At 38.1% G+C, this 19,546-nt stretch overlaps 1 protein-coding gene across 1 annotated transcript in view; it reads right to left on the bottom strand.

Moving 5' to 3' along the window:
* Positions 1-18,571, bottom strand: part of LOC102177879 (alpha-fetoprotein) — a 49,421-nt gene extending 30,850 nt beyond the window's left edge. The window contains exons 1-7 of the mRNA XM_018049567.1: positions 18,479-18,571; positions 17,103-17,154; positions 16,823-16,964; positions 14,903-15,114; positions 8,959-9,091; positions 2,677-2,774; positions 1,366-1,495 (exon numbers count right to left, since the gene is read on the bottom strand). Of these exons, the coding sequence (XP_017905056.1) occupies positions 1,366-1,495; positions 2,677-2,774; positions 8,959-9,091; positions 14,903-15,114; positions 16,823-16,964; positions 17,103-17,154; positions 18,479-18,563 (852 nt within the window). The 5' untranslated portion in view covers positions 18,564-18,571. The remainder of the gene's footprint in view (positions 1-1,365; positions 1,496-2,676; positions 2,775-8,958; positions 9,092-14,902; positions 15,115-16,822; positions 16,965-17,102; positions 17,155-18,478) is intronic.

Here is a 19,546-nt window from a genome sequence, read left to right as displayed (position 1 = left end):
CCCCCCAAATTCACATAAACTTCATGCAGACAGAAGTCTGAGAGCCTATCCTCAAGAGCCAGCGGGACTTCTAAGTGTGCAGGACAGTATTCCCTCCAGTATCAGCTGAGATTCTTGCCATACAGAAACCACTCCAAGGAACAACTTCACATTGCCTGTCTCCAGGATGGAATTCACAGTGGCAGCCACCGCCTTTACAACTGGTCAAGATGAACATGGCACTGACCTCAGCAAGCAACAGCCAACTGCAACAGCTGCCAAGGAAAAGCTATGGCCTTAGCTCAACTCTCTGTTCTGGCAAAGTAAATATTTGAGAACTAAGAATTCTAGGGATTCTGTTGAGTGTTCTAGTCAATGATTTTTCTATTTCAACTACACTTGTTACCCACATCCCTTAATCTGTTGTGTGCCTGTATGCTTCAATTGTGTCAGCCTCTCTGTGACCCCATAGACTATAGCCCACCAGGCTCCTCTGTCCATGGAATTATCCAGCCTAGAAAACTAGAGTGGTTTGCCATGCCCTCCTCCAGAGAAATCTTCCTGCCCCAGGGATTGGACCCACATCTTCATCTCCTGCATTGCAGGCATATTCTTTCCCCATTGAACAACCCAGGAATCTGTTGTGTAATGAGACTAAAATGGTTGGAGGTGGAGCTTACTGCTCTTAAGAGAAAAGGATTTCTCTCTGAAATCATGTTATTCTTACTTTGCTTCTGCCTTATTTTTTAATTGTGATGAAAACTATTAGTTTTCAAACTTGCAGAATGGATAGGAACATGACTTGTATATGATTGTAATTTACTAAACCCTTATTGGGTTTTTAACAGCTACAATATATTCCTTCTCTGGGGTTTTGAGACTTTATATTTGAACCTGGGACAGATAAATTCTATGTTGCCCATGCCCCAGCCCTTGCCCCTTGTTGCCATATCTCTGTTTTGGTGGTTTCTTCTTCCCTCCAGGCTGATATCACCTCAAGGTATAGTTTGCAATTATAAGATTTACTAGAGAGTCAAAGATGAATGAAATACAATCACAATTTGGGAGGAAATTAACAGTCAAATCTAAAAATTTAAGAATAAAATAATAAAGTAGAGTAAGACAGGTTGAGAAAGGAGGGAAAAGGAGGGAAGAAGGGTGAGGGAGGGAGGGAAAGAAAGAAAGAAAAAAATGTTGCATGAGAAGAGAAAGGAGAGGAGACATCATTCTACTGGTAATATTAAGAAGTAATAATTACTCTTTTTGCTTTAGTATATACCATATTTATATGGTATATATTATATATATATTTATTTATAATATTTATTTAAGAAATACAAATATTTTTAAATTTGAGATGAGTTTCAAGAGAAGAGAAAATCTTACCCTGCCAAGTACACACACTACTGCATTTCCTTCACAGCAGATCTGATGCAAATTTTTAATATCCATGGACAGCTTGGCAATTTCAGAAAAATTAGCTTTAGGTTGCTTTTTAGTTAACAGAACCAATTCCCTGGGGGGAGAAAAGTGCATTTTTAAATTTTTGGATTCAATTCTTTCTAAAATTAGTCCTAGTTCAATGAGTAATCAAAAGAATAGAACTACATTTATAAATGTAGGATGAAGATAGTTGCATATTATGTTTTCTATTTCTTCAGTGACAGAATCCAGAGCCATACAAAAATCTAAGTCACAAAATGAAAATTATTCAGTTCATAAATGGTTATTGTCATTATTCAGATTATTGCTTAAAGAAGTTGAGTTGCTTGGACAAGTACTTTGGGAATTTATCTGACTTATTTCCAAATAAAATTCTTTTCCATAAAGACATTAATTATAAAAGGTTTGGTTCTCCCTTGCCCCTCTCTGTTGACAACTGAACAACATCCCTGAATTTTTTTTTTGTTCTGTTGTTCTTTAGTCACTAAGCTATGTCCAATTCTTTTGTGACCATGGACTGTAGCTGGCCAGGTCCTTCTGTCCATGGGATTTCCCAGGCAAGAATACTGGAGTGGGTTGCCATTCCTTCCTGACCCAGAGAACAAACCTCATCTCCTGCTTGGCAGGAGGATTCTTTACCACTGAACCATGAAAAATAGGCTTGCCTTATAAGAAGAACTGAGCTTCCAGGCAATGTGATATTGTCCTAAAATGGGTAAGAAGGTGATATAAGGAAGATGCATGCATTCAGGGGTAAACAGAAACAAAATCTGGGCCAAGAAAGAGACATGTTGAGTAACATCAAATTCTCCTCCCACTCCACACTCCTCTATCCCCACCCTAAAAACACCACTCAATTTTTCTGTTTTTTGTGTGTGTGTGTGTGTGACATTAGAGCCAAAATCTTTCTTATCTTCCAAGAGAAAAATACCTTTTGTCCTCCAGCCTTAACCATACAGAACAACTAAAGGTATGAATCTGAATATAGAGAATTTTTTGTACACTGGAAAAAAGCCTTAAAAATTTGAGCTGCAGGAAGATATTAAGACAGGAGACGGTGAGTGGAGACGAGGACTGTGCAATGTGAAGCATAGCCCAGGGTGCCCTGTTGAATAGCCGAGTAGCACACCTGTAGAGAGAGGAACCTGGTTTGTGCTGAGACATTAGTGAACAAAAGATAGATGATTTTTCAATGAGTTCAGTCAGAGGGTGATCCAAAGCAGCAAAGTCCACAAATCTAAGTAGGTGACTTACACAGCTGTTGCTACTCTGTGGTTGAATTTAATCCCAATTTCACATAAATGGTGATGCCTCAAAGATATTTCTCTAACGTACTTTTTGATGGGTTCCAGCTGTAATTAGAAAAATGACTCATCAAAGAACTATGGTAATTTAAAAAGTTCACCTCATGGTTAGTAAAGAAGAGAAAAAAAAAAATCATGTATCTTCTCAAAATTAGAAAGTTTTTATTGTCTTACCTATAAGACCAAACATAAAAGCATGATTTGGTGAAGGTTTGGTTTTTCTGTTGTTGTTTTTTGGGTTTATTTGTTTTTTACAAAATAGCACTCACTTCTCCAGAGATTGCTTGTCCCTTAACTTAGACGTTTGATGTATAAATGAGAACAAGACTGTGTACAAACAAGAATCCAGAGAGCTGACAGAATAAATTTCAATAATGTCTTACAGTTGTATTTCAGTTTTATTCAAGTTACTAACCATGTCATGGTGAACATGTCTTTAAATGCTTATCTATAATATATGCTCCAGTTTTGCAATATAAACAATGGAGTCCCCCCAAAGCTTCATATTCTTTAACTCAGAATTTTGACTTTTAAAACTCTATTCCAAATAAATGTCTCTGAATAAACAAAAATATAATTATGCAAAAAGAAGAACATGTATGCCTTGCTATGGTAGCAAAATTTTGGAGACAAAAATGTCTCAAAAGAATAGAGATGCCTAAGTGAATAATGGCACATTGTTTTTGAAAAGATGTACACTTTTAATGTAAAGTACATATGTTTACGTTTCTATTAAAAACTATATATTCAATTTGGTCACAAGAATGTACAAAATAAAACCTGTGAATGAAAAAAAAAAAGAACAGAAATAAATATACTGAAATTAGTATCTCTGTATGGTGAGAATATAAGTAACATTTAAAATTTCAGAATAGCTCTATATATTGACTTAAAACATTATATTGACCATATCTTAATTTTACTTCGTGTATCAATATCTTACAATGCTTCTTTACAGAACAAATTTAAAAATGCATACAGAGGCAATACTCAAATCACAAATCTGACACTAAGATAATATTTATACTTTATAACTAATTATAAATATTATTTTATTTTTATTTTGTTGTGTTGCACTTCTTTGAAATCAATACAAATAAGGTGATTCTCTTCTTCACAAAAGAGTCTGTGAAGGCTTAACTCAAAAAGCACATTCTGTGATCACAGACACCACTTTAACACGATTGACTATGCAGTCTTCTCTAGGTAAGGACTAAGAACTCCTGGGGACAGACATTCTGGAGGCAAGCAGGACTGTAACCATCATAGAGCAAGGGAGAGGAGAAAAGAACTTAACTAATTCGAAAGCACCTGCTTATTTAGTAGCAGCAGCAGCAGCATGCTTAACATTATAGGGACACATAGCTGGACCTAGAGATTATTGTACAAAGTGAAGTCGTCAGACAGAGAAAGACGAATATATGACATCACTTTTTTTTTTTACATATTTTATTTTATTTTATTTTTATTTTTTTAAATTTTAAAATCTTTAATTCTTACATGCATTCCCAAACATGAACCCCCCTCCCACCTCCCTCCCCATAACATCTCTCTGGGTCATCCCCATGCACTAGCTCCAAGCATGCTGTATCCTGCATCAGACATAGACTGACGATTCAATTCTTACATGATAGTATACATGTTAGAATGTCATTCTCCCAAATCATCCCACCCTCTCCCTCTCCCTCTGAGTCCAAAAGTCCATTATACACATCTGTGTCTCTTTCCCTGTCTTGCGTACAAGGTCGTCATTGCCATCTTCCTAAATTCCATATATATGTGTTGGTATACTGTATTGGTGTTTTTCTTTCTGGCTTACTTCACTCTGTATATTCGGCTCCAGTTTCATCCATCTCATCAGAACTGATTCAAATGAATTCTTTTTAATGGCTGAGTAATACTCCATTGTGTATATGTACCACAGCTTTCTTATCCATTCATCTGCTGATGGACATCTAGGTTGTTTCCATGTCCTAGCTATTATAAACAGTGCTGCGATGAACATTGGGGTACATGTGTCTCTTTCAATTCTGGTTTCCTCGGTGTGTATGCCCAGCAGTGGGATTGCTGGGTCATAAGGTAGTTCTATTTGCAATTTTTAAAGGAATCTCCACACTGTTCTCCATAGTGGCTGTACTAGTTTGCATTCCCACCAACAGTGTAGGAGGGTTCCCTTTTCTCCACACCCTCTCCAGCATTTATTGCTTGCAGATTTTTGGATCGCAGCCATTCTGACTGGTGTGAAGTGGTACCTCATTGTGGTTTTGATTTGCATTTCTCTAATAATGAGTGATGTTGAGCATCTTTTCATGTGTTTGTTAACCATCCGTATGTCTTCTTTGGAGAAATGTCTCTTTAGTTCTTTGGCCCATTTTTTGATTGGGTCGTTTATTTTTCTGGAATTGAGCTGCAGAAGTTGTTTGTATATTTTTGAGATTAGTTGTTTGTCAGTTGCTTCATTTGCTATTATTTTCTCCCATTCAGAAGGCTGTCTTTTCACCTTGCTTATATTTTCCTTTGTTGTGCAGAAGCTTTTAATTTTAATTAGATCCCATTTGTTTATTTTTGCTTTTATTTCCAGAATTCTGGGAGGTGGATCATAGAGGATCCTGCTGTGATTTATGTATGACATCACTTTTATGTGTAATCTGAATTAGTGGTACAAATGAATTTATTTATAAAACAGAAATAGAGTCATAGATATAGAAAAAAAAACTTATGGCTACCAACAGGAAAAGTAGAAGGGAGGGATATATTTATTGGGAGATTGGGACTGACATATACACACTCAGTTCAGTTCAGTTGCTCAGTCGTGTCCGACTCTTTTCGACCCCATGAATCGCAGCACACCAGGCCTCCCTGTCCATCACCAACTCCCAAAGTTCACTCAGATTCGCGTCCATCGAGTCAGTGATTCCATCCAGCCATCTCATCCTCTGTCGTCCCCTTCTCCTCCTGCCCCCAATTCCTCCCAGCATCAGAGTCTTTTCCAGTGAGTCAACTCTTCGCATGAGATGGCCAAAGTACTGGAGTTTCAGCTTTAGCATCATTCCTTCCAAAGAAATCCCAGGGCTGATCTCCTTCAGAATGGACTGTTGCATCTCCTTGCAGTCCAAGGGACTCTCAAGAGTCTTCTCCAACACCACAGTTCAAAAGCATCAGTTCTTCAGTGCTCAGCTTTCTTCACAGTCCAACTCTCACATCCATACATGACCACTGGAAAAACCATAGCCTTGACTAGACGGACCTTTGTTGGCAAAGTATACACACTGCTATATATAAACTGGACTTTCCTGGTGGCTCAGAGGTTAAAGCGTCTGCCTGCAATGTGGGAGACCTGGGTTCGATCCCTGGGTCAGGAAGATTCCCTGGAGAAGGAAATGGCAACCCACTCCAGTATTCATGCCTGGAGAATCCCATGGACGGAGGAGCCTGGTGGGCTACAGTCCACGGGGTCACAAAGAGTTGGACACGACTGAGTGAGCGACTTAACTATATATAAATTAGATAACTAATAAGGACCTAGTGTATAGATAGCATAGGGAACTCCACTCAATACCGTTTAAAGACTTTTATGGAAATACAAAAACCTCGAATAGCCAAAGCAATCTTGAGAAAGAAGAATGGAACTGGAGGAATCAACTTGCCTGACTTCAGGCTCTACTACAAAGCCACAGTCATCAAGACAGTATGGTACTGGCACAAAGACAGACATATAGATCAATGGAACAAAATAGAAAGCCCAGAGATAAATCCACACACATATGGACACCTTATCTTTGACAAAGGAGGCAAGAATATACAACGGAGTAAAGACAATCTCTTTAACAAGTGGTGCTGGGAAAACTGGTCAACCACTTGTAAAAGAATGAAACTAGATCCCTTTCTAACACCGCACACAAAAATAAACTCAAAATGGATTAAAGATCTAAATGTAAGATCAGAAACTATAAAACTCCTAGAGGAGAACATAGGCAAAACACTCTCCGACATACATTACAGCAGGATCCTCTATGATCCACCTCCCGGAATTCTGGAAATAAAAGCAAAAATAAACAAATGGGATCTAATTAAAATTAAAAGCTTCTGCACAACAAAGGAAAATATAAGCAAGGTGAAAAGACAGCCTTCTGAATGGGAGAAAATAATAGCAAATGAAGCAACTGACAAACAACTAATCTCAAAAATATGCAAGCAACTTATGCAGCTCAATTCCAGAAAAATAAACGACCCAATCAAAAAATGGGCCAAAGAACTAAAGAGACATTTCTCCAAAGAAGACATACGGATGGTTAACAAACACATGAAAAGATGCTCAACATCACTCATTATTAGAGAAATGCAAATCAAAACCACAATGAGGTACCACTTCACACCAGTCAGAATGGCTGCGATCCAAAAATCTGCAAGCAATAAATGCTGGAGAGGGTGTGGAGAAAAGGGAACCCTCCTACACTGTTGGTGGGAATGCAAACTAGTACAGCCACTATGGAGAACAGTGTGGAGATTCCTTTAAAAATTGCAAATAGAACTACCTTATGACCCAGCAATCCCACTGCTGGGCATACACACCGAGGAAACCAGAATTGAAAGAGACACATGTACCCCAATGTTCATCGCAGCACTGTTTATAATAGCCAGGACATGGAAACAACCTAGATGTCCATCAGCAGATGAATGGATAAGAAAGCTGTGGTACATATACACAATGGAGTATTACTCAGCCGTTAAAAAGAATTCATTTGAATCAGTTCTGATGAGATGGATGAAACTGGAGCCAATTATACAGAGTGAAGTAAGCCAGAAAGAAAAACACCAATACAGTATACTAACACATATATACGGAATTTAGGAAGATGGCAATGACGACCCTGTATGCAAGACAGGAAAAAAGACACAGATGTGTATAACGGACTTTTGGACTCAGAGGGAGAGGGAGAGGGTGGGATGATTTGGGAGAATGGCATTCTAACATGTATACTATCATGTAAGAATTGAATCGCCAGTCTATGTCTGACGCAGGGTGCAGCATGCTTGGGGCTGGTGCATGGGGATGACCCAGAGAGATGTTGTGGGGAGGGAGGTGGGAGGGGGGTTCATGTTTGGGAATGCATGTAAGAATTAAAGATTTTAAAACTTAAAAAATAAAAAACTATATAAAAAAATAAAAGACAGCAGAATAAAAAAAAAAAGAAATATACGTGTGTGTGTGTCTGTGTGTGTGTGTAGCTTTAAAGATAACTATGATTATTGCATACTTAGTATATGCTAGAGACTCTTTAGATACATCATTTAATTTCTTACACAAGGTAGAAGATGAGGAGCTCAATAGGAGAAACATAGTTAAAGGAATAGAGAAATAGGGGTTGAGAGGATTATGAGAGAAATGTTCATTGAAGAGATCAAAGAAAACAGCAAGAAAACGGTGTTACTGCATTGATTATCAAACTACTATTCATTTCAGCGTGACCTTCGAAAAATCCATCCAGTGTGCCTTCTTAAGACAGTTATTTTATGTTGGTATCCAGAACCTTTAATGAGCATACATTAAAAAGTTCTTTTATCATGGAACTAATCACTTATTTATGTCTATTCAACTAAGGAAAAAAGGCCATATGGTTAAAATTAAATGTGTGGCTAATGGTATTTTCCAGGGTTAGCTAAAATAAAGTTTTCTATCTCATGTTCCTCTTACAACGAGCTTTTGTTACAGTGTATTTACTTTCTCCTTCAAAGGTTTGTAGTATTTCAGCCAATAGAGTTTAATAAAGGTAAATCTTGAGGCTTGGTCATAAAAGGCCATACAACTTCTGCTTTATCCATAAGAATACTCATTCTTGAGACTCTGTCCATATGTTAGCAGTCCAGCTGCCCTCGGGCTGCCACACTGTGAGGAAGTCCAAACCAGCCAAGTCAATGACACCATTTAATTAATTATTAAATAAGGTATATGAGAAAAAAGAGATGTTGGGGTGTTTTGCTATGCAGAAATAATAATTGAAGTATTAAATATGTATTATGAAGTGATATTTGTGCTGGATCATGCTTCTCAAATTTTGAGGACTATATGAATGGCCTGAGTATCTTGTTAAAATGATGTCTTATTGAGCAGGTCTGGAGAAGAGCTTCATTCTGCATCTTTAAGAAGCTGCAAGGTGATTCATATGCTGCTGGTCTACAGTCCACACTTCGCATAAGTTCCTAAATAACAGTTGACATAGAAATAGTTTACCTTTGTCTGGAAGCATTCAGTCTTATTTTCTTCTTGGCAACATGACTGAACAGCTGTTTCATAGCAAACAGACATGGTTAAAATAGTGGGTCCATACACGAATGGGTGCTTCCTAGAAGTTTCATAAATGTACCTATAATTTGACAAATACAAAGTCATAATAATGGAATTATTATGGAATAATATAATTTGGAATTTAAGAACATGTTCTGACACTGTTTCTTAAAATCTTATGATTCATTTAGCTTAGTTGACCTGAAACTTCTAGAATTTCATGGTGACATAAATGGGATACCACTACACTTAAATGTATCAAAGGTTCACAACAGACAGGTCATTGTGAGGTTAGACAGTGCCCAAGAAGTAATCCACTGTATCTTCTGGACCAGTGAGAAAAGGAAATCACTAATTAAAAGTGTTCATTTTTATATAAGTAGTAAAAGTAGAAAGTTCAATAGTCTAAACTGATTGTAAATGGAGGATAGTACAGCTGGTAAAGGGGAACTAAATTTAGAAGTTATTGGTGGATGAAGAGGAATCTTTCAAGATCATCTGTAAGTTCTTTCTAGACTACGAAAGTTTATGCCATTGTCCTCCAAGGTGTGTCACTCAATATTTGGGTTTATGACTAAATCTGAGTATTAATTTGCTTCTCAAATTCATTCTTTTATCTTTCTTCTTACATTTTTTAGGTCACATTTTGTAAAATGTGGGATCTTAGTTCCCCAACAGGAATTGAACCAGTGCCCACTGCATTGGGAGTTCAGAGTCTTTTTTTTTTTTTTTTTTAGTTATAAAGGTTTTTTTTATTGAAAGCCAAATCAGAGTAATAATGAATTAATCCAGGCAATGTAATTAGTCACTGTTAATAATGTTACAGTTAGTGACATCTGACAGTCCAGGAGGTGGATAAGACCTATTCTCTTCCCTAGCATCAACTCATGCTATTTTAATGAGTGGTTGGTTTTTAAGATGGAATAAAGCTCTAAATTTGGGAGAATTCACATTTTTAAAATCTGTACCTCTTGTGTTTGGTTGAAGCCAGAGCTTCAGATAGTGTTTTATTAAGTTCTTGCTAAGTAGAAATATTTGTAACAAACGAACTCAGATCATCCTGGAAGTCTCATGAAGAATGGGAAACTCTATCAAAGAAATCACAGTTTCTATTGTGATTGTTGTCATTGTTCAGCTGCTAAGTCAGGTCCAACTCTTTGGGACCTCATGAATTATAGCATGCCAGGCTCCTCTGCCCTCCACTATCTCCTGGAGTTTACTCAAAACATGTCCACCGAGTTAATAATGCTGTCAAGCCAATCACCACATAGTGCTTGTGTGCTTGCTAAGCCACTTCAGTCGTGTCCGACTCTGCATCCCTGTGGACTGTAGCCCACCAGGCTCCTCTGTCCATGGGATTCTCCAGGCAAGAACACTGGAGTGGATTGCCATGCCCTTCTCCAGGGAATCTTCCTGACCCAGGAACAGAACCCATGTCTCATATCTTCTGCATTGGCAGGCAGGTTCTTTACCTCTAGCACCACCTGGAAACCCCAGACCATCAGGGAAGTCCCTCTCAAATTCATTCTTTACACTCACTATGGAGCCTGGGCACCAGGCCTGCCTTTCACTTATCGTCATATCTCCTCACACTATTCCAAAAGCGTGCTCAAATTACTTACTCCCCACCCCTCCTCCCACACGCAAATACCCAGTGAAGGTTGACATTGCAGACAAAAACCGGCTTAAGGCTCAAACAAATCCATTTTCTCTTATAATCACAGGAAAGTTTCTTTTCAAGCCTCCCTTGCAGTTAGGTGAGAACATGTAACTGAGTTCTAATCAATTGAATAAACATGCCATATACCACTTCTAGGCTTGGCTGTTAATTACTTTGCACAGTTTTTTGTTCTTTTTCTTTTTTGAAGTAAACTTTGAAACACATGCTCCAGGTGGTATAGCTCCAAAATAGAAGCAACTTTCATTTCTGAGTTACTTCTTAAAGGAAAGTTGTCAGGAGCTGAGCTGAGCTGAGCTGGAGAAGGCCGAGAGGCCAAGTGCCAGGGCAGCTAATTAAGACAAAAGCCAAAATGAAAGTATAGTCAGGCTTTATTTACTTTCAGGGATAGTATATTCAAAGGGGGCTTCCCAGGTGGCTCAGTGATAAAGAATCTGCCTACAATGTAGGGGATGTGGGTTTGATCACTGGGTCAGGAAGATCCCCTAGGGAGGGGAATGGCTACCCACTCCAGTATTCTTGTCTGAGAAATCCCATGGACAGAGGAGCCTGGTGAGGTTCAGCCTATGGAGTCACAAAAGAGTCATTCACAACTTAGCGACTAAACAACAACTTAAGTGAAAGGAGAAAAAATGGTGTTCTCCCCACAACCTTCACCCCAGACTCAACCTACTTACTCTTGAGAGTTTAATCAACAGACTTGTTTCATTTCAGCAAGGTTTCTTAAACATAACTTGTAGGGGGAAATAAAGCAGAATTTATATTATTAAGATATAACTGCCTTTCAAAAAAAGGCAAAATTCTTGGCCAATAGGAAATCTCAGTAGAGTCATTCAGTATCTTTGCTTTCTATTGGGTACTAAGCTAAACTAAGAAAGATCTTCATGACCCAGATAATCACGATGTTGTGATCACTCACCTAGAACCAGACATCCTGGAGTGTGAAGTCAAGTGGGCCTTAGAAATCATCACTATGAAAAAAGCTAGTGGAGGTGATGGAATTACAGCTGAGCTATTTCAAATCCTAAAAGATGATGCTATGAAAGTGCTGCACTCAATATGCCAGCAAATTTTGGAAAACTCAGCAGTGGCCACAGGACTGGAAAAGGTCAGTTTTCATTCCAATCCCAAAGAAAGACAATGCCAAAGAATGCTCAAACTACCGCACAATTGCACTCATCTCACACTCTAGTTAAATTAATGCTCAAAATTCTCCAAGCCAGGCTTCAGCAATACGTGAACCGTGAACTTCCTAATGTTCAAGCTAGTTTTAGAAAAGGCAGAGGAACCAGAGATCAAATTCCCAACATCCGCTGGATCATGGAAAAAGCAAGAGGGTTCCAGAAAAACATCTATTTCTGCTTTATTGACTATGCCAAAGCCTTTGACTGTGTGGATCACAATAAACTGTGGAAAATTCTGAAAGAGATGGGAATACCAGACCACCTAACCTGCCTCCTGAGAAATCTGTATGCAGGTCAGGAAGCAACAGTTAGAACTGGATATGGAACAACAGACTGGTTCCAAATAGGTAAAGGAGTATGTCAGGGCTGTATATTGTCACCCTGCTTATTTAACTTCTATGCAGAGTACATCATGAGAAATGCTGGGCTGGAAGAAGCACAGGCTGGAATCAAGATTTCTGGGAGAAATATCAATAACTTCAGATATGCAGATGATACCACCCTTACGGCAGAAAGTGAAGAGGGACTAAAAAGCCTCTTGATGAAAGTGAAAGAGGAGAGTGAAAAAGTTGGCTTAAAGCTCAACATTCAGAAAACGAAGATCATGGCATCCGGTCCCATCACTTCATGGCAAATAGATGGGGAAACAGTGGAAACAGTGTCAGACTTTATTTTGGGGGGCTCCAAAATCACTGCAGATGGTGATTGCAGCCATAAAATTAAAAGACACTTACTCCTTGGAAGGAAAGTTATGACCAACCTAGATAGCATATTCAAAAGCAGAGACATTACTTTGCCAACAAAGGTTCATCTAGTCAAGGCTATGGTTTTTCCATTGGTCATGTATGTATGTGAGAGTTGGACTGTGAAGAAAGCTGAGCACTGAAGAATTGATGCTTTTGAACTGTGGTGTTGGAGAAGACTCTCGAGAGTCCCTTGGACTGCAAGGAGATTCAACCAGTCCATTCTGAAGGAGATTAGTCCTGGGTGTTCTTTGGAAGTACTGATGTTAAAGATGAAACTCCAGTACTTTGGCCACATCATGCGAAGAGCTGACTCATTGGAAAAGACTGATGCTGGGAGGGATTGGGGGCAGGAAGAGAGGCGGACAACAGAGGATGAGATGGCTGGATGGCATCGCCAACTCGATGGACATGAGTTTGAGTAAACTCCAGGAGTTGGTGATGGACAGGGTGGCCTGGCATGCTTCGAATCATGGGGTTGCAGAGTCGGACACGACTGAGCGACTGAACTGAACTGAACTGAGTTCCTTTCAAGAATTTTCAGTACAAACCTCCAAAGGCAAAGTTGAACTTCGTATGAAGAAAAAACTTTCTAATAATCAGAACCATTTAAAAATATAATAGAAAGTCCCATTGTAAAGTAACACAGAGTCACACTTAGTTGGAAGTTGGGTACTAAAGTAAGATATATAATAAAATTTTACCATGATCACAACTGTTTTTGAAAACTCCTTACATAATCCAAATGTACAAGAAGGTATACATGTTCAATATACTATCTTTTGATAAGACCATAATAGCTGACTTTTCTCCAGCTTTGATATAAGTTACCGTTTCTTTGAGAATTAAATAAAGTTGTTGGCTTATAATATAAAGCAAGTAATCAGAAAATTATTTTCCCTTGAATATGTATAGCTGTAGACACGACTGAAGCGACTTAGCAGCAGCATGCACCTAAGTTAAATTAGCATATAAAATAACTCCTCAATACTGACTTTGGAGAAGGAAATGGCAGCTCACTCCAGTACTCTTGCCTGGAAAATCCCATGGACAGAGGAGTCTAGAGGGCTACAGGCCATGGTGTTGCCAAGAGTCAGACACGACTTATTGGCTAAACAACAACAGTAACTGATTTAATTGTAAATGTTCAAGAAGAGATTAGATTCACTGCCTGAGTGTTAGTTAGGTTTTATAATCTCTGAATGTTCAACCCAAACCTGATTTTATAACTTTCACCTCGAATGGCTAGTAAATAGCTAACCAAGCTCATATTTAGTTTCTTATTTGGTTACCCCTCACGTTAGGCAAGTAAGAACCTGTCCAACCCGCTGTCCCTTAGTCCTTTCACCCTAAGTGAGTGGGCCATTTAAGTTCTTCTTGAAGGCTCAGTAACTCATGGGGGGTTTCTGCCTCTGGATGGTTGAATTAAAGATGTTTACATTGTTCAGCATCAAGTCACCAGGTCTGTTCACTCATTTCTGGTGCAGAGTTTAATTTCTAAAATCTGAAATTATGAATGATAGAATCAGCACCATGCTTCTTGCACTATATCCAGCACTCAGATGCTTCCTTTATTCCTGGTGTCTGTCTGTCTTGACCAAATGACCAGAGCTGCATTCCTTGAGAACTGAAGCTTTGCATTTCTCCTGTCATTTTTGTCTCTCGGTATTTGTTTCCTGCCTCTGAACCCCAGCTACTTGCTTGTAAGTCTCTAAGGATAGACATCTATGCTAACTAAGAAACCAAAATATGAGCACACCTACCCATGGGCTATAATGCTATCCACTGTAGGCAAGAATTATAGAATCAGAGTTCTTGAGTAGAAACTGATCTCTGTCCAATCTACCGTTATTGTTTATTCCTAGGTTCCCAGTGACAGAGTCTATGCCTGTCACATATCCCTCCTGTTATACCTTGGTGAACCTGTACTGGCCCCTTGCCTAAGCTGTTACCTGCACTCTGTTCCCAATACTCTGCCTGTTATGCTTTGCCTACTAGATCGTAGTTTTCAACATCATTTGCTACTGGTCTGATGAATCCAACCCTTAAGGAGATGGGTCCTTTACAGATCCTAGTCATTTTTAGTGTTTGATGACAGGCATTTTCATGCCCTCCAGGGTTCGCTAAGACCATTGTCATTCTGAAGGAAAAAAATAAATTGTAGCTCAAATTTTTACTTTATTTTTATATAATAAAGCATTGTGTACTCAGAGGCTTTATCTAAAAATCTCTCTTCAAAATTAGAAAATACTTTTTCAAAGACCTGGCAAGGAAAGGTGACTTACTGGTCTTTCACGGGCACTTGATTCTCTTTGTCCATCTCACAGATCTGCTCAGGATTTGAAATCTGGAATATTTCACTGTAACCTGCATCATCCTTTTTGTGTAATAGGAAACACTTATGTCTTGCTGTCTTATTTATATTGCAACAGTCAGAAAATACACACTTGTCAGCCATTCCTTCGTTATTACAAATATGCTCTAGGAAGGTAGTCATCTGTAGAAGGAAATAATAACATGAGGGAAGGCACGTATGGTCCATACTCCTAACCATAAAAAAGTTCAGGAATTATAAAGAAAAGGCAGCTGAGTGTATAACCTTATACTCCGTATCCAATAGTCCTTGGGCATAGCTCTTTTGAGCAAAAGTCTTTTAAAAGATTGTTAAGTCTCATGTGCTAGACATTTGGCCAAATAGAATTTATCGTTCTCTCCCTACTTATATAAGTGTTTCATTTTCATACAGCTGAGAGGTATTAAAATAAGCGTAAGCCAAAATGGCCAGGGCCTAAAGAAATCAAGGAATTTTTAATAAGAATTATCCACCAAGAAATATGTGATGGCTTGCTTTCCTTGTTTCGTGATGGCCTTTAGTTGGTTTCCATGGGGACTTATTTTAAAAATTGAGCTCTAAGGCAATGCGTATTCAGTGTCAAATATTCTAACAGAAATGCAATGATTCAGTTTTCAAATGCCTTTGGATGGCAGTAAATGTGTGGGATGCTGTAAACCTCAAATGACATTCCAGATTTAGGGGATAAAGTCAGAAAAAGGTCATCTCTTGAAGTAGAAATAAGAAGAAATCACTGTACAACAAGTGCAGAAGTATTTCATGTAAAGTGTGTTTCTAATAAGGCTAATGATTTTTCTATGACTGTGTGTGTGCCCTGCTAAGTCGCTTCAGTCGCGTCCAACTCTGCAAACACTTGGACTGTAGCCCTCCAGGCTCCTCTGTGCATGGGATTCTCCAGGCAAGAACACTGGAGTGGGGTGCCGTGCCCTCCCCCAGGGGATCCTCCTGACCCAGGGATCGAACTCATGTCTGGTGCACTGGCAGGCAGTCCTTTCACTACTAGCACCACCTGAGAAGCCCTTTCCTACGACTACTTAGATTCTAATAAAAAATAGATAGGTTTTAGCCCAAGAAGATAGAGTGGAAAAAACCTACAAGTAAAGAAAACTATTTGTATTTAAATTGTTGATATGAGAATAATTGATCCAAAAATATGTAGATTATAAGACTATGTTGATATGTTTATCAATAATTTTGGGGACTTCTCTTGTAGTCCAGTGGTTGAAACTTCACCTTCCAACGCATGGGGTATGGGTTCAATTCCTGGCCAGGGAGTTAACATCGCATATACCTCACAGCCAAAAAAACAGAACATAAACAACAAAAGCAATATCGCAACAAATTCAATAAAAAGCTTAACAAAAAAGAATTTTTATAATCACAAGATACACACTTTATAAAAGACAATAGTAATTTTCAAGATGTTCTACTAAGTGGGAAAAAAACCTATAATAATATTCACTTTCTTCTTCTTTTTTATATTCTCTTAGACACTTTTTTAAATCAGTATTTTAATTTCCCAGGAATCTTCATATGAGATGTCAGACAATAGTAGTCTCGTGACAGAGAAAGAGCAATCAACTTAGATGAACAAGCTGACATTCTATGGCATAATTCATTTTCTCAAGCCTTTGGTTCTCAGAATGTGATCTCCTAGATATGAGCTTAATATACTGTAGGTTCATAAACCTGCAAAGATTATATCTTGAGTGTGACTCATGTACATATTTTGCTTTAAAATCGCTTGCTTGATCAATCAACCCATCCCATAGCAACATCTTTCACTTGCAATTTAGTTTTAGTTTTAGTTTTTTTTAAATAGAGAGGAAAAGGCAGAACATGATTCACCTACCAACTGGTGACAGGATTCTGACGGTAATTCATGTGACTTGAGGCTCTTGCACTTTTCTGTGAGATCTAGCAACTCTTGAACTATGATTCGTACTTCTTCATAAGTCAGTTTCTGAAGAAACTGTGCAACCATAATGTTAGTGCTGAAACAGAACACTTGTGTGAATGTTGAAGCCAATCAAACCTCTTTCCTCCATTAGTCTTGTTATATCACTGCCCTACTCCCCTACAAAATAATATGAGTGTAAATTTCAATTAAAAATTTTGATAATAAAACTCACACAGCTTTCAAGTTCTCCTCTAGATAATTCTGGCCATTTGTTTGCTGCATGGCTGGAAAAAGAAAATGAGATTTCTATTTGCAAAAGAGGAAATTTTCCAAGTTGAAATACCCTCTTTACAATTCAAACCTGCATTTATTCACTCATAAATTTCCAGATCTGTTTTTGTTTACATCATAAATCAGGATAAATTTTATAAGAATATATATCTTCTTGTATTTGGGCTTCCCAGGTGTCTGTGGCAGTGAAGAATCTGCCTGCAATTCAGGAGATGTAAGAGACGTGGATCAATCCCTGGGTCAGGAAGATCCTCGGGAGGAGGGCATGGCAACGCACTCTGGTATTCTTGCCAGGAGAATCCCATGAGCAAAGGATTCTGGCGGGCTTCAGTCCATGGGGCCACGAAGAGTTGGACATGACTGAGCAACTGAGAACATTTCTTGTATTTAAGCCGTATTCTGTGAATGATTTATTTCTAGTCCAAAACATCGTGTAGTTGAAATCTGTCAAATATATATTCTTATCTGTCATTGGCCAACAAATGTTACACATATCTGTATTGACACTTCTGAGTTAACTAAACTTGACTTTTTAATTAAATAACTCTTACTAGAAGTTACTAGCTCACCCAAAGAACACTAAGAAAATCAAATGCTGGCATTAGGAACAACAATATAAACATTACTACTTTGCTAGTCTTAATGTGGCAAAGACAATATCTTATACAACTAGGATTCAGTCAACATCTTCATCACTTTCGCTCACCGTGTACACATACACATGCTCTCTATTGAAAACATGTCTTCCTTCTTATACCAATAGCTTCTGAAGAGTTTGCTATTGTTCAGTCGCTAAGTCTAAAGAGTTTAGCCACTATCTATTTAATAAAGAAACCATATCATTAGCAATATTAACAAGGAAAGGCTTTGGAGACAGTTATTCTGAGTTCAGCCTCTAGCTCTGATACTGAATATGGCCTTGAGAAACTAACTTAAGCACTCAGGGTTTTTGCGTCTTTATCAATCAAATGTTAATCACTTTTACTACACTGGATAGTGGTTAGGATTAAATGAAAGCCTATATGTGAAGCAATGAGCACAGTGGCTGGCACATAGTAGGTGCTGAATAATGTAGCTCATGATATTAGTCTATAAACACTATTGCTCAATCTAAAATAATTTATCCAATTTTAAATGCAAGTTCGAAATATATCATTCTCTCGTCTAGACTGGAAGTAAAATGTATGTGTTTCCCCGTGTGTGTTTTCTGCTTGTGTTTCCCCAATATATTAATTCTTTTTTTCTGTCTATGAAGTTTTGTCATGACGTCTCACCTCCTGGCACAAGGATGTATAGGTTATAAATAGAATTCCCTACCTGCATCTAGTAAACTTCTCTGAAGAGTCTGACATTTAATGTAGCTGAAGAAAATAAGAAAAGATATGGATCTAACAGTCTTCATTATTTCAGATAAACTTTATAGAAGGTACTCTATCACTCGAGAGAACTGAATAATCCTTTTATATTCTTTCTGAGTAATTACTATTAATAATTAAACTTCTTCTGGTGAATATTTTCCCCAGGCCACTATAACCGTGAAAAAATTACAGAAATTCATGATAATGAAGAAGCGTTTCTGATAAGTAGCATTCATTAATGAATACTGGATTTTAAAATGAGTCATGTCCATCTACTTGTTTTTTCAACATTACATCACATAGGACTTGAGCTAAAGTAATCAATAGACGTTTTTGGTAAATACCTTATTTCCTAGAAACGCCTGTTGACATGTACAAAGTTCTAAAATGGCAGGAGATCAGGTAAACACATATTAGGACTACCCTAGTTCCAGTGCTGGATGCATTTTTAGGTCCCTAGTGAGAGTGGGGAGCACAGATTTGGGAAACAAACCCATGAGAATGCAACCTATATACTGAGTGTTCGCTGCAAGTCTAGCACTTTATATGACTGTATTTAGGTAGCAGGATTCTTATTTCTTGAATAATAAGTGAAGACTCTGGGTTGAATAATTTGCTCATGGACTCACAGGTAGAAATTCAGGTCTTTCTGATGTCAGACCTCACACCATCCAAGAGCTAGTAGTAAAAGTTGAGATATCAACATCTCTCAGCTGTTTTCTGCTTTGCCTATAATCCAGGTCTTTAGCCTAGGGTAGGACACTGGTGACTATGGATTAACTTAGAAGTTCAAGCTAAACTTAAAGCCCCAAAGTTTTGGAAATAGGAGACCACTGGTTACTATTTTAACCATTCCTGTTCTCTGTTTCCTCATTTATAAATGGAGGGTTTCGATCAGATAATCTTCAAGGCTGGAAGTCCATTGCTTGATTTTGCTACCCACGTAATCTTATTTCTGGTTTCCTGGGCAAAAAAATAGATGTTTTTCTGGAACTCTCTTGCTTTTTCCATGATCCAGTGGATGTTG

This window comes from Capra hircus, chromosome 6 (assembly GCF_001704415.2).
Source record: "Capra hircus breed San Clemente chromosome 6, ASM170441v1, whole genome shotgun sequence".
Taxonomy (NCBI): Eukaryota; Metazoa; Chordata; class Mammalia; order Artiodactyla; family Bovidae; genus Capra; species Capra hircus.
The sequence above is the reverse complement of the archived record's forward strand: the minus strand, read 5'-3'. Positions and strand labels throughout refer to the sequence as shown.